The sequence below is a fragment of the Myotis brandtii genome, unplaced genomic scaffold (genome assembly GCF_000412655.1).
Source record: "Myotis brandtii unplaced genomic scaffold, ASM41265v1 scaffold1496, whole genome shotgun sequence".
In the NCBI taxonomy this organism is placed as follows: Eukaryota; Metazoa; Chordata; class Mammalia; order Chiroptera; family Vespertilionidae; genus Myotis; species Myotis brandtii.
The window spans coordinates 171,098-184,057 of NW_005355398.1; the positions used below are offsets into that span (position 1 = coordinate 171,098).

At 54.2% G+C, this 12,960-nt stretch overlaps 3 protein-coding genes across 8 annotated transcripts in view; 2 read left to right on the plus strand and 1 right to left on the minus strand.

The window, feature by feature from the left end:
• The window catches only part of RAB3D (RAB3D, member RAS oncogene family), a 31,205-nt gene that overhangs the window by 6,158 nt on the left and 12,087 nt on the right, over positions 1-12,960 (plus strand). The gene's annotated exons all lie outside the window — the stretch shown is intronic.
• On the minus strand, positions 502-8,088 carry CCDC159 (coiled-coil domain containing 159). 5 transcript variants are annotated; one of them, XM_014535725.1, is made up of 13 exons: positions 7,957-8,088; positions 4,989-5,099; positions 4,662-4,888; positions 3,971-4,004; positions 3,622-3,710; positions 3,451-3,532; positions 3,085-3,274; positions 2,433-2,500; positions 2,270-2,346; positions 1,854-1,975; positions 1,548-1,630; positions 735-848; positions 502-572 (listed from the first exon to the last, which is right to left on the minus strand). In XM_014535725.1, exons 1-13 carry the CDS (start codon positions 7,982-7,984, stop codon positions 568-570), a joined length of 1,230 nt encoding a protein of 409 aa, XP_014391211.1. In that variant the 5' UTR covers positions 7,985-8,088; the 3' UTR covers positions 502-567. The 5 variants fall into 5 exon arrangements, with proteins under 5 accessions (XP_014391211.1, XP_005861433.1, XP_005861432.1 ...); XM_005861371.2 differs by having other exon boundaries at positions 3,085-3,271; positions 4,981-5,099; XM_005861370.2 differs by having other exon boundaries at positions 4,981-5,099.
• On the plus strand, positions 8,303-10,640 carry TMEM205 (transmembrane protein 205). 2 transcript variants are annotated; one of them, XM_005861376.2, is made up of 4 exons: positions 8,303-8,427; positions 8,910-9,018; positions 9,123-9,286; positions 10,273-10,640. In XM_005861376.2, exons 2-4 carry the CDS (start codon positions 8,919-8,921, stop codon positions 10,576-10,578), a joined length of 570 nt encoding a protein of 189 aa, XP_005861438.1. In that variant the 5' UTR covers positions 8,303-8,427; positions 8,910-8,918; the 3' UTR covers positions 10,579-10,640. The 2 variants fall into 2 exon arrangements, with proteins under 2 accessions (XP_005861438.1, XP_014391213.1); XM_014535727.1 differs by having other exon boundaries at positions 8,306-8,412.

Sequence of the window (12,960 nt, forward strand, 5' to 3'; positions counted from 1 at the left end):
ATCAATGATTCTCTCTCATTGATGTTTCTCTCTTCTTCTCCCTTCCTCTCTAAAATCAATAAAGAAATATATTTTTTAAAAAAAGAAAAAGAACAAGTACCTTAATTGTAGTGTACAGTAAACAAATTAAAAAAAAAAAGAGGGAGGACTTTGGGTGAGGGTAGGCGCTGAGGGGAAGAGGAGGGCGGAGTGTCAGAGCATGACCTGGGCCACCACGCTCCCTCTCTGGGCCTCGGTTTCCCCATTTGGGCAGTAGGGCCAGATCGCCAAAGCCCCCCGGAAAGGAAGGCTGGTGGCTAGTGTGAAACCGCCTGCCTAGCCACTCATATCTGGACAGAGCAACCCAGGACTTGTCATATACTAATCTGGCCTCGCACTGTACTCTGACCCTAAGTTCATACATCCCCAACAGCCCCTGGGATCTCCATGCCCGCCCCAACACTGGCGAGTAAATGGGGGTGGCTCATTCAAACGGAAGCAGCAGGAGCAACAGTCCACAGGTGGAGGAGGGTCTCGGCTAGTTTATTTTCTCTCTGGAGGGGTCTTCGTGGAGAGCAACCCGGCTGCTCAAGCTGTGGGGAGACAGGATGGGTAAGGGCCAGGTCTGGTCCAGGGGACCCAGGGGTGGCAGTCAGGGTGCAGGAGCCCAGGTTGGGAGCTGGGAGGGTCCATACTGTGGGATTCCAGGGCTGGTCAGGAGGGGCAAGGTGGGTGGAGCAGGGGAGGAGCCACACCTGATGGGAAGGAGCGGCTCTTGTTGAAGGGTGGCTGGGAAGGGTCCTGGTCCGAGTCCGAGTCCGAGTCCCAAGAGTGAAGGGGAGGACTCAGGCATCTGTGCCCCTTGTAGCCTGCAGGGACAGGTGCCATTCTGGCTCTCCATGCATGAACCCTGAATGTGACCCTTGAACCAGGGTCCCTTGATCATGTCCCTTGAATGTGACCCAATGTGACACTTAAATTTTACACCAATGATCCTTAAAAAACATCCAGGTGACCCTGAGTGACCCCTAGGTGAAACCTCCAGGGACTCCTTAATGTGACCCCCGATTAAAATCCAACAGATGTGGCCCGGCTGGTGTGGCTCAGTGGTTGAGCGTCAACCTATGAACCAGGAGGGTGGCAGTTCCTCCTGGATTGCTGGCTCAATCCCCAGTAGGGGGCATGAGGGAAGCAGCCAATCAATGATTCTCTCTCATCACTGATGTTTCTATCTCTCTCTCCCTTTCCCTTCTTCTCTGAAATCAATGAAAAAAAATATTATTAAAAAAAATGAAACCCGCCCAGCTGACATGGCTCAGTGGTTGAGCTTCGGGCTTGATCCCTAGTGGGGGGCATGCAGGAGGCAGCAGATCAATGATTCGTTCTCATCATCGATGTTTCTATCTCTCTCTTCCTCTCCTTTCCTCTCTGAAAGCAATAAAAATATATATTTAAAAGAATGAAACCCAACAGATGTGACCTCCAAATATGGCCTCTGAACATGACCCCCATGTGTGGAGGTGGAGAATGAGCCCACCCACCCTGGAGCATGGCTCAGTCCCTCTCACCCCGGAGGCTCCCAGTCTTGGGGCGGATTCCCGAGGACATGGTGAAGCCATCAAAGGAGTTCTGCAGCGTATGCACGGCGGACCTGCAGGAAGATGGGGAGCTGGGGCCCCCAGGTGACTCTGGACTGCCTGAGGCTGGGGCACGGGGGTGTTAGGGGGGCAGAGGAGGAAGGGAGTCCTGCTTGGAGATGGAGGTCTGGACTCAGATGGCTTCTAGGTTCTGGTGGTCACTGTTTGATCAGATTGGGGGCAGGGCAGGGCAGATGAGGGTCGGGGTCAGAGGTCAGAGTGGGGGCTGGGCATCACCATATGTCACTCAGCTCCTTCTGGAGGTCACTCCTCCAAGAGCCATTGCCTCCTGATGGCATCTCCTCTGTCTCCAGCCAGTTGGTTGTCTCACACCCCTGTTGTTTCATCTTGGTCAAAACCTGGGGCTCCGACAGGGGTTGGGGGGAAGAGAGAAGAGCAGTAGTAATAAAATGACGGTGCAAGGTGACCATTACATGCAGCTACCCCTTCAGGTAGGGATGTGTGTGTTTTATCCATTACACAGAAGAGGAAAATGAGGCCCAGAGAGGTGAAGAAACTTGCCCACAGTCACACAGCCGTAAGTAGCAGAGCTGAGATTTATGTCCAGGCCTTCTGGCTCCAGTCCAATGGTGGAGGCCGGCAGAGATCCCCATGTCCCCAACCCATGTGGGGTCCCTGTCCTCCCCTCTCACCTTACGGCACTTCGCCTGGGTCTTCTGCACCTTCTGGATGTTCACCAGGTTCTCAGTGATCTCTTCCTCCTGTGCCTCTGTGAGGGGAGGGGGCTCAGGGAGGCCAGGCAGCAGAAGGACACCCCCACCCTTCCCCCCACCCCCGTGGGCTCCAGGCACTCACGGAGCTTCTGATAGATGAAGGTCACCTCCTCCCGAACCAGCTCCAGCTCCTCCCACAGGAATTTCTTGCTGAGGGGATAGTGCAGCCTAGGCCCACAGCCCGTGCCCAGTCCCTGGCCTCCTGGTCTCACAATTTGCCCACCTGCCTCTCCAAACCTCCTCCACCTCCCATGTTCCCATCTGTTCAACCACCCATTTCCCCCAGGCTCCACCCCTCCCCAAGTTGCCCACCCACCTTTACCCTCCAACTACCATTCCCCCACCTCTCCTCCCCCAGCCCCAGTCCTCTCCTCCTGACCCCCAGCCTCCCATTCCCTCAGCTTCCTATTGCCTGGCCTCCATCTCTCTACCTTCCTCACCCCTGACCTCCCATATTCCTAGCCTCAGCCCCCATCAACCTCTCCACCCCCCAGTTCCCTGATCCTCTGACCTCCTTCCCAACCTACCTCCAGCTTCCTGTCTTCCCTGCCTTCTGGCCTCCCAGTCTCCCCACACACAAACACTGCAACCTGTCTTCGCCCCTATCATCCGCTCCTCTTGTCCTCTAAGCCTCCCATGGCCCCCATCATCCTTACTCAGGCCTCCCCTATTTTCTCCATCTTGGGCTTCCTTCCCTCCCACAGCCTCCAGGCCTCCCCCCTTGGCACACTCACCTGTCTCGGATCTCCTGGGCCAGCAGCTGCAGGTAGCGGGTAGTGCGGGTTTTCTGCACCTCCTCACTCTCCCGCACAGTCTTCTGTAGCCCCTTCAGGCCTTGCGCCAGGGCCCCATACAGCTCCCGCTGTCCCTGATCCATGTTCCATTTTTTCCCCTCTGTCTGCTGGCTCGTGGGGTTCAGGACTTCTTCAGAAACAGTGGGAGCTTGATTGAGGCCCAATCACACCAAGCGCAGCTTTGAACCCACTTGCCCTAGCCTGGCTGGATCCCAAGCCCGAATCCAGACTCACCCACTGCTCTCACTCTGACCCAGCTGACCCTGACAGCCTCTGACCTGACCTTGACCTCAGGCCAGTCCTCACCTTCAAGCTGTTGGATCTTGATTTGCTGCAGGCAGCTCTCTTTCTCCAACATGGTCACTGAGTGATTTAGGAACTCAAAAGCCTGTGGGGGAAGAGGTCATGCCTGGAGGCAGGATGGGGAGGAGAAAGGGACAGAGGTTGCTGGGCCCAGGGCTGGCTGAGGAGGCTAACCTTAGTCTGGGCCTGTAGCTGGTTCTTGAGTGACTCCAGTTCGCATCGCAGGAGCTTCTGGGTGTCAGGAATCATCATGGTGGACTTACCTATGAGCAGAAGTGTGGGTCAGCCAAGCTGGGAAGGGTGGGGGCAGGAGCAGGGATCACAGAGCCTGAGGTAGAGGCTGGAGTAGGGGTCAAGATCAGGGACTGGGATAGAGGGCAAGGTCAGGGGCAAGAGGCAGCTGATGCTGGGGCAGGGTTGAGCAGGCAGCAATGGCAGGGTTCCACAGAGGCTGGGGCAGAGGGTGGAAGAAGGAACCAGCAGGTCTTGCACACACAGTCTTTTTAGGAGGGAGGGTTCTCACCTTTGATTTTGGAAGAGCTGGTCTCCAATGGTTTCTAGGAGAGGGGAATATGAGGGCAATAGAAATTCATCCCTGGGCGGCCTCCTTGCTCCCCCCAACCCAGTGTTTGGACATGAGTTGAATCTGCTGAGTTCTGGGTGTCCCAGACCCTGAGTGCAGGTATATCCGCACCTGCTCAGAAGTGCACTTCTGTGGCTTGTACCCTACATGGGTGGGCCTCTGGGCTGCCCCTGACAGCACGCACCTGCAAAGTCCTATCTCTGGACTGGGCTCAGAAAATGGCCCTCCTCTTCAGGGGCAAACGACATTGACAATGTCTGCAGGCAGCACCAATAGCACAGACACATAGCCATGCGTAATCCCAGAACAACCACAGCTACATAAACTCAAACACAGTCACGCACTCCAAGTCATAAGACCCAGGGCATCCATGCACACTCATCTCAGATACATAACCAGACACAGACACACCGGCAGTCACACCCAGAGACAATTACAGAAAAGACTCCACTAAGACACACAATCCCACATCCATTCCATTCATTCCCTCGTCCATTAAGACATATTCATTGCAGGCCTGCTGAGCACTGGGAGGTGTTCTGGGTGCTGAGGACCTCCCTGTCCCCCCCCACCAAGCCCTGCAGCAATAGATTGTGGGGCAACAGGAAGGGGGTTCCAGGGTGTGGGTAACCTTAGTGACACTCGGATGCTTCTTCACAAGTTCCTGGTCATTACAGCATTCCTGTGAGTCTGAGCTGGGGGAGTGGGGAGACCCAAGCGACTGAGGCCCTGAGTCCCTCCCTGGCTTCCAGTCTGTATTTGTCACTGTGTTCTCTGAAGCAGCTGGCCCCGAGGTCTCTGGTTCTGGAGTGCTGGACCAGTGAATCGTATAGACCAAGTTCTTATCTGAGGAAGTACCTGGGAGTGGGTGAATGAGGGCTTCCTGAGGGCCAGCTCAGAGCACTCAGCCCCTCCCGGCTCCCCAGCTCTGGAGCAGCCCCTCAACGAACCCCAGTACTTGTCACACTTGGTGTGATCAAGCGAACACAAGTTGGAGGTCGACGGAGATGAGCAGTAGCAGGGCAGAGAGTAGTCAGAGTCCCGGGGCAGGCCGGCCAGAACAGGGTCGCTTCGAGTAGGAAGGACAGGACAGGGGGCTGCACTGAGACCAGCCCCCATGTCCCGACACTGCCAGACCCTCCCTGACACCTCACAGAGGCCTCAGCCCTGAACACAGGGCCTCCAGCTATGGTAGGAACAGGATAAAAGATGATCCCAGCCCCAGGGATTGGGATGGGCAGTGAGAAGGACCCAGAAGACCCCACAGGAGAAAGTGAGGTCTCAGAAGAGTCTAAAAGAAAAAAAATCTTAACATTGGGCCCTGGTAGGAAACAGCATGTGCAACCCTAGCCCGTGTGGCTTAGTTGGTTGGGCGTTGTCCCATGCACCAAAAGGTTTCTGGTTAGATTCCTGGTCAGGGCAGATGCCCCGGTTGCAGGCTAGAGCCCCAGTTGGGGGCATGCAGGAGGCAGCCAATCAATGATTCTCTCTTATCATTGACTAGTGGCCTGGTGCACGAAATTCGTGCACATTAAAGGGAATTATTAGAAGAAATATTTTAATATTGCTATTTGCCCTTTCTCTATAATAGAAGTGTCAGGGATGAAAGAAAATTAGTAAAATGTATATGAAAATCTTCCTCCTGTTAGAGTCTGGGGCACACCACAGGACCCAGAGTCAAGTCCCCGCCCAGCTGCATGCACTTTGAAATTGCGAGAGATCCAGACCTGGCCAGCCCCACCTCCATCAAGCCCCGCCAGGCAGGGGATGCAGCCTCAGTTCCCCTGTCAAGCCCCGCCGGGTAGGGGGTGCAGCCTCAGGGCCCCATCAAGCCCTGCTGGGAGGGGGGCGGTGCAGCCTCAGGTCCCCCGGCCTGGTGCCAGGTGGGGGGTGCAGCCTCAGATCCCCCAGTGCACCCTCAGGTCCCCTGACCTGGCGCTGGGATGGGGGGCGCAGCCTGAGGTCCCTGTCAAGCCCCCCCGGGTGGGGGACACGGCCTGAGGTTTCCCTTCAAGCCCCTCTGGGGCCAGGGGCGCAGTCTGAGGTCCCCTGTCAAGCCCTGCCGGGCATGGGGGCATGGCCTGTGGTCCCCCGTCAAGCCCCACTGGGCAAGGGGGCACAGCCTGAGGTCCCCCGTCAAGCCTCAACAGGTGAGGGGCACAGCCTCAGGTCCCCCACCCCGGCCTGGTGCCACACAGCCTCAGGTCCCTGCTGATCGCTCATTACGGCTCGTTATGGGAACCCCGCCTCCGCTGTGGGCGCAGCCATCTTGTGATGACATGATGGAGTGAGGGTCAATTTGCATATTACCTCTTTATTATATAGGATGTTTCTCTCTCCCTCTCCCTCTCTGAAATCAATAAAAAATATATTTATAAAATATTTGTTAAAAATCAATAAACTATTCTTTAAAAAAAAAGAAAAAGAAAAGAGCATGTACCAAGCTTGGAGGTGTGGAACCATGTGCTCTGTGATGATAAATTCAGGCCGGTTGGAGGCAGAGTCCAAGAGGAAACAGTAGGAGATTAGCAGGGCAGCTCAAGCAAGGCATTGAAAGCCAAGCAGAGAAGTTTGGACCTGGTTCCCCAGATAAATGGGAGCCATAGTGTGTGAACAGGAGAGGCAAGGCACATCTATTCAATAAGTATTAGCTGAATGGGGGCACGGGCCCATGCTAAGTGGGGCTGGGAACAGATGGAGTCATGTGGGACGGAGCTATCTGGAAAAACTTCCAGGTGCAGGGGATCTTGCCTTGGGTCACACTCAGACAGAAAGGCCACGCTCCAGAGGCCTTTCTGAGTCCTCTAGTGTCCGTCCTCTGCCCAGTCCTAGAAGACTGCTATGCACCCTTCAAAACCCTATTCAGCATCTGCTCTGTAAAAGCTTCCTTAATCCGTTTTTAAAAAATATGTCTTTACTGATTTGAGAGAGAGAGGAAGGGTGAGGGAGAGAGAGAAACATCAATGTTAAAGAGAAGCATCGATCAGCTGCCTCCTGCACGACCCCTAGCGGGGATCCAGCCCACAACCCCGCACCTGCCCTGACGGGGACTGCTGACTTTCTAGTGCATGGAACATGCTCAACCAACTGAGCCACCCCGGCTGGGGCCCTTAATCCTTTTTAATCGATTTTCAGAGAGAGAGGAAGGGAAAGGGAGAGGGAGAGAGAGAGAGAGAGAGAGAGAGAGAGAGAGAGAGAGAGAGAAACACTGATGTTAAAGAGGAACATGGATCGGCTGCCTCCTGCATGACCCCTACTGGGGATCAAGCCCGCCACCTGGGCCTGTGCCCTGACAGGGAAAACCCCGAAACCTTTCAGTGCACGGGAGGATGCCCAACCAACTGAGCCACACCGGCCAGGGCCCTCGATCCATTTTTAAGCTCCTATTTTCTGAGTACCTCGCTGAGCGCGGGGCACCCCCATCAGCACTCATTGGGTCTTCACACAAGAGGCAGTGGACACCCCCTGGCTGGATGGTGTGGGCTCAAGTCCTCGCCCTGCCCCTTCCTAGCTGTGTGGTGTTGGAAGAGCTACTGAACCTCCCCATGCCTTAGTGTCCCCAACTCTAAAAACGGGATATCACTACCACATCGTTGAGCTGCTGTGATTAAGTAGATTAATCCATGCCAGTGCTGAGCACACAGTAGTGGGAAACTCAGTGTATGTCCTTGAATGTCACACTGAGAACTTGGGACCTGGGAATCATATAGGAGCCCTGAGAGGATTGGGGGAGGAGAGGGAAGACCCATTTCTGAGTGCCACCTGCAAGCAGAACCCCCTTCCCCTCCCACATCAGTTGTTCCTCCCGGAGTCCCTCCAGGGAGAATTCTTGGGGAGAGGGCGGGGTGTCATTAACCTGGGCCCCGCCCCCCGGGCCTTGAATCCTGCGCCCCACAGGCTTCCGACCCCTTCCCACCCCCACCTACCACATAGCACCTGCTCATGCTCTCCCATCAGGAACCGCGAAGCCAGTCCCCAGCTGTGACGCTGAAATTTGATCCTGTGGGGACACCATCACTTTAAAACGCGCGGAGCCCAAACGCGGAGTCACAGAGAGGGGCGTGGCCGGCACGTTAGCCCCGCCCCCTCCGTTGCAACCCAAGGCCTTATTGGCGCCTTCCCGCTTCCGCAGATCTTGGGAGCCGCCGCGTAATTGAGTAAAATCCCGGAGAGGGGGCGGGGCTTCAGGCAGGTTTCTGCTAATCGATTAGTCCATATCCAATGGGGCGGTACAGGAGGCAGCAGATTACGATTAGATTGGCTTCGGGTTCAGCTGGGAGGCGGGACGAGTTCTCGGTCCCACGAGGAGAGGTGGTGGGGATCCCGGGAGTGCAGTACCGAGCCCAGCCCGCTGGCCCCCAAGATCGGCCCCGGCGCCTCTGGTCTCGGACGCCTGGGTATTGCGGGTTGAAGTCCGATTCCTACTGGCGGGATCGGTGTCTTCGAGATGAGATTTGGGGGTTTCCCAGGATTAGATGGAGCCGGGGTGCTTTGGGGACCTTCATATAGATATCTGGATCTTGTTATGGGAGCAGGAGTCTTTGCTGTTAGAACTGGGACCCCGAGGTGATATTTGAGTGTCACTGAGGTGATCTTAGAAGCTCTAGATCCTAGAGTCTAGGGCTACGAGCTTGAGCTGGTGGGGCTGAAACTTGGGGGTGTCGGAGGTGGCATGGATGTTGGGGTCCAGAGAGTCTGAGATCTTGAGGGCTGACATTGAGAGAGATGGGGTCGGGTTGTCGCAGGGCCCGACCCCTATTCCTGGGCTGCCAGGCACCCTGCATATCTGCTGGATTGGCGGTGACCCTGGCCTTGCGCAGGCTCCCAGGGGCTGAAGGCCAAAGGTAAAGCTCTGAGCCACCCGGTACCTCCTTCCCAGGCCTGCAAGATGGAGGAAGGCGGGAACCCGGCAAGCCTGACCAAGGTGGTCCATCTGCTGGTCTTGTCTGGGGCCTGGGGCATGCAAATATGGGTGACCTTCGTCTCAGGTAGGGACCCTCGTTCTGGATGTCATGGATACCCAGGGTGGGGACAGGAATGAGGGCCGGACCTGGAATATCCTAACGGATGTGTGGTCCCCTACACTCCACAGGCTTCCTGCTCTTCAAAGGCCTTCCACGACATACCTTCGGCCTCGTGCAGAGCAAACTCTTCCCATTCTACTTTCACATCTCCATGGGCTGTGCCTTCGTCAACTTCTGTATCTTGTTTCCACAACACCCCTGGTCTCAGCTCACCTTCTGGGAGACCAGCCAGGTATGCAGACTTGGGCTTCACTACCCTCAGAAGACTTATTCCCAGTACCCCACTGAGCCCCTAGGGGCCCTCCGTTGTGAGAATTAAACAACAACAAAACTGTGCCTTCTTCCTGGTGGATACAAAGCTGGGCTCTGGATACCCTTGAGCAGTACCCAGCCTGCACAGCTATCCCCAGCAGCCCTGTCTACCCTATTCCCCCTGTCTGTCTGCTGGCTGCTGCTCCCTCTCCTCCCTCTGGTTGGGCCTGCTGCCAAGCTGTGGTGACTCAGCTGGGCTGGGGCACTGACCCCAGCTCATTGTTTAAAAACGAGCCAGACTGGGAATTTAAAGTCCCCCACCCCCATCCACACATTTTCCCAACTACCAGGCAAGCGACCATCTCTGCATCTCATATTTCTCTATCCCGCCCTCCCACTGCCCTCATTGTGTTCCTCATATGTGGGCAGGTAAAGCCTGACAGGGGTTTCAAGAATAATCCCATAGAGACCAGAGAGTATTATGGGTAACTAGAACTTTAAGGGCTTTTTATTCACTCCCTGTGGGCCCAATGTCAGCTTCTGGGATCTGGGCTGGGGCCAACAGAGGAGGCGGACCCTGTCTTAGGCTCTCTCTCTCTTTTGGGGGAACGAGGGGACAGTTATTGTGCTGTTCCAATTTGGGGAAGAGAGGTTCTGCTCTGAGATACCGTCAGTTTGTGGGAAAAGGCTGTGTTCTGGAAACTTCCAGTCTGAATATCAGAGAAGAGGAGACTCAGAAGGTTCTGGGGGGCATAAAGGAGCTGCTGAAGCTTTTCCTGCCAGCTTCAGGTTATTAGAGCTGGAGCTCTGGTTGGGGGCCCTAATCTGGGTTGTGGGAGGAGGGGGAGGCCTGGCTTTGACCCTCTGCTGTCCCCCAGCCCCTCGGGACTTTGAGGGTGCAGAAGGACCCTCTGCAGGGCCCCTCCTGCCTTCCCGGCACGGCTCACCTCCCACTACTTCCACCAGCTCTGCCTGTTGTTCCTGAGTCTCACACTTGCCACCATCAATGCCCGCTGGCTGGAGCCTCGCACCACGGCTGCCATGTGGGCCCTGCAGACCGTGGAGAAGAAGCAGGGCCTGGGTGGGGAGGTACCAGGCCGCCACCAGGGCCCTGACCTCTACCGCCAGCTGCGGGAGCAGGATCCCAAGTACAGTGCCCTCCGCCAGATCTTCTTCCGCTACCATGGCCTGTCCTCCATTTGCAACCTGGGCTGCCTCCTGAGCAATGGGCTCTGTCTTGCTGGCCTTGCCCTGAATCTCAGGAGCCTGTAGCACCCACTGCTTCTTTGTCTCTGCTGGCGCCCCAAATCTCAATAAACCCGTCTTTGGAAATGGCTGCTGTGCTTTTTTCTCCAACTGGGAAGCGGGGGGAAAGGTGGACAAGAATGGAAGCGAGGGCCTCTATTTCTCCGTTCATACTCCCCATGATGATTTGGAGTGTTAGCTACTGCAGCCCCTAAGCTCTTCCTGTAACAGTACCCATTTGTTGAGCACCCACTGTGTGCCAAGCATGGAGCTAATCATTGCACATACTGGTACCATATATTATTGTAACAATAGCTGGTTCTGATCCCTAGGGGACAAGCATATTTCCAACCCCATTGAATTGGGGGTGGCCATGTGTCTTGCTTTGGCCAATGAAATGTAAACAGACCCCAATAGTCATTTCCAAAGAGAAGGGTACACCCTAGCCCGTTTTTCTCAGTGGTGAGAGCGTCAGCCCTTGGACCAAAGGATCTTGGGTTCGATTCCTGGTCAATGGCATGTACCTCGGTTACAGGTTCGATCCCCAGCCCTGGTCAGGGCACGCGTGCAGGAGGCAACCAATTAATGTGTCGATGTTTCTCTCTCTCCCCTCCTCCTTTCCTTCCACTCTCTTTTAACATCAATGGAAAAATATTCCCGGATGAGGATTAAAAAAAAAAAAAAAAGAGGGAGAAGGGTACAATGGTCCCCTCCTTATCCATGGGGGATACATTCCAAGACCCCATGATTGCCTGAAACTATCAATAGTACCAAATCTATATATATAATGTTTTTTTTCCTATACACATATACTTTCAATTAAAGCATTTTATGGCTTCTCTACTCTTGTGCTTTCGGGTCATTATTGTTTTTAAATTTTTTAAAAAATATATTTTATTGATTTTTTACAGAGAGGAAGGGAGAGGGATAGAGAGTTAGAAACATCGATGAGAGAGAAACGTCGATCAGCTGCCTCCTGCACACCTCCCGCTGGGGATGTGGCCGCAACCAAGGTACATGTCCTTGACTGGAATCAAACCTGGGACCCTTCAGTCTGCAGGCTGATGCTCTATCCACTGAGCCAAACCAGTTAGGGCTAAATTTTTTTTTAATTTCTTTTTTTTTTTTAGAGAGAGAGGAAGGGAGGGGGAGATAGAAACATTCATGAGAGAGAAACATCAACATGGACTGGCTGCCTCCTGCACGCCATCCACGGGATCAAGCCTGCAACCTGGGCATGTGCCCTGACCGGGAATTGAACTGGCAACCTCTTGGTGCATGGGTTGACACTCAACCACTGGACAACAGTGGCGGGCTGGGGCACTATTAAGTAAAATAAGGGGTACTTGAACACAAGCACTGTGATACCATGACATTTGATCTAATACCTGAGATGGCTACTAGGTGACTAATGGGTGGGGAGTGTCCACAGCGTGGACATGGTGGACACGGGTGATTCACGTCCAGGTTGGATGGAACAAGATAGTGCAAGATTTTATCATGCTATTCAGAATGGCACACAATTTTAAACTGAGAAATTGTTTAGCCCATAATTTTCCATTTGATATTTTCAAACAGTGGTTGACTGTGGGTAACTGAACCCACAGAAAGGAAGCTCTGGGTAAGGGAGGACTACTATACGAGCCAATGCATGGTTTGCCACATTTTCCCTTCTCCACAATGACCAGTGTGAGAAGCAAACCTTAAATGTTGGGTGCCATTGAAGTTTTGGGGCTGCTTGTTACTGAGCACATGCCACTCCTTCCTGACTGATGCATGTCATTTTCGTTCATTCTCATGGCAGTCCTTAGAGGCAGCTGCTGTTCTCATGAAGCAGTGGTACTCAGAGATGTTCAACAAGTGGCTTCAGGTGGAGTTGTTGGAAGTTGAACACCAGTAAAGCCTAAACTATTATAACTGCAGATCCTCTCCTGCTGGGATAAAGAAAACTCTAGGACCTCAGTTAGGGCTGGGTGTGCCAAATTTCCATACTGTGTGGCCTCGGCCAAGGAGCTGATCCTTTCTGAGACTCAGTTTCCTTATCCATAAAGTGGAAATTAATTTTAAGGGCCCTCAAGAGTATTTGGCCAAGGGATTGAGCCCACTTTAGGGTCAGGCGCGCTGAAATTACAAACACTAATTCAGACCAGAACCCATACACAACCCTGTGAGGGGAGACTCCTGTCATCAACCATTTGACTGTTGGGGAAACTGTTGAGGCCCAGAGAGGTTAAGTAACTTCTCCAAAGTCACAGGGATAGAAAGCGGAGGAGCTGGGATTCGAACCTGGCTCCAGAATCCGCGCGCTCAATCGCTCTGCACATAGTAGGAGTTCTCGAAGTAGTTTATTGTTGGGGGGTGAGCTCCAGACCTCTGCACGCGCGGCGCCGCTTCCAGCCGCTATCCCCA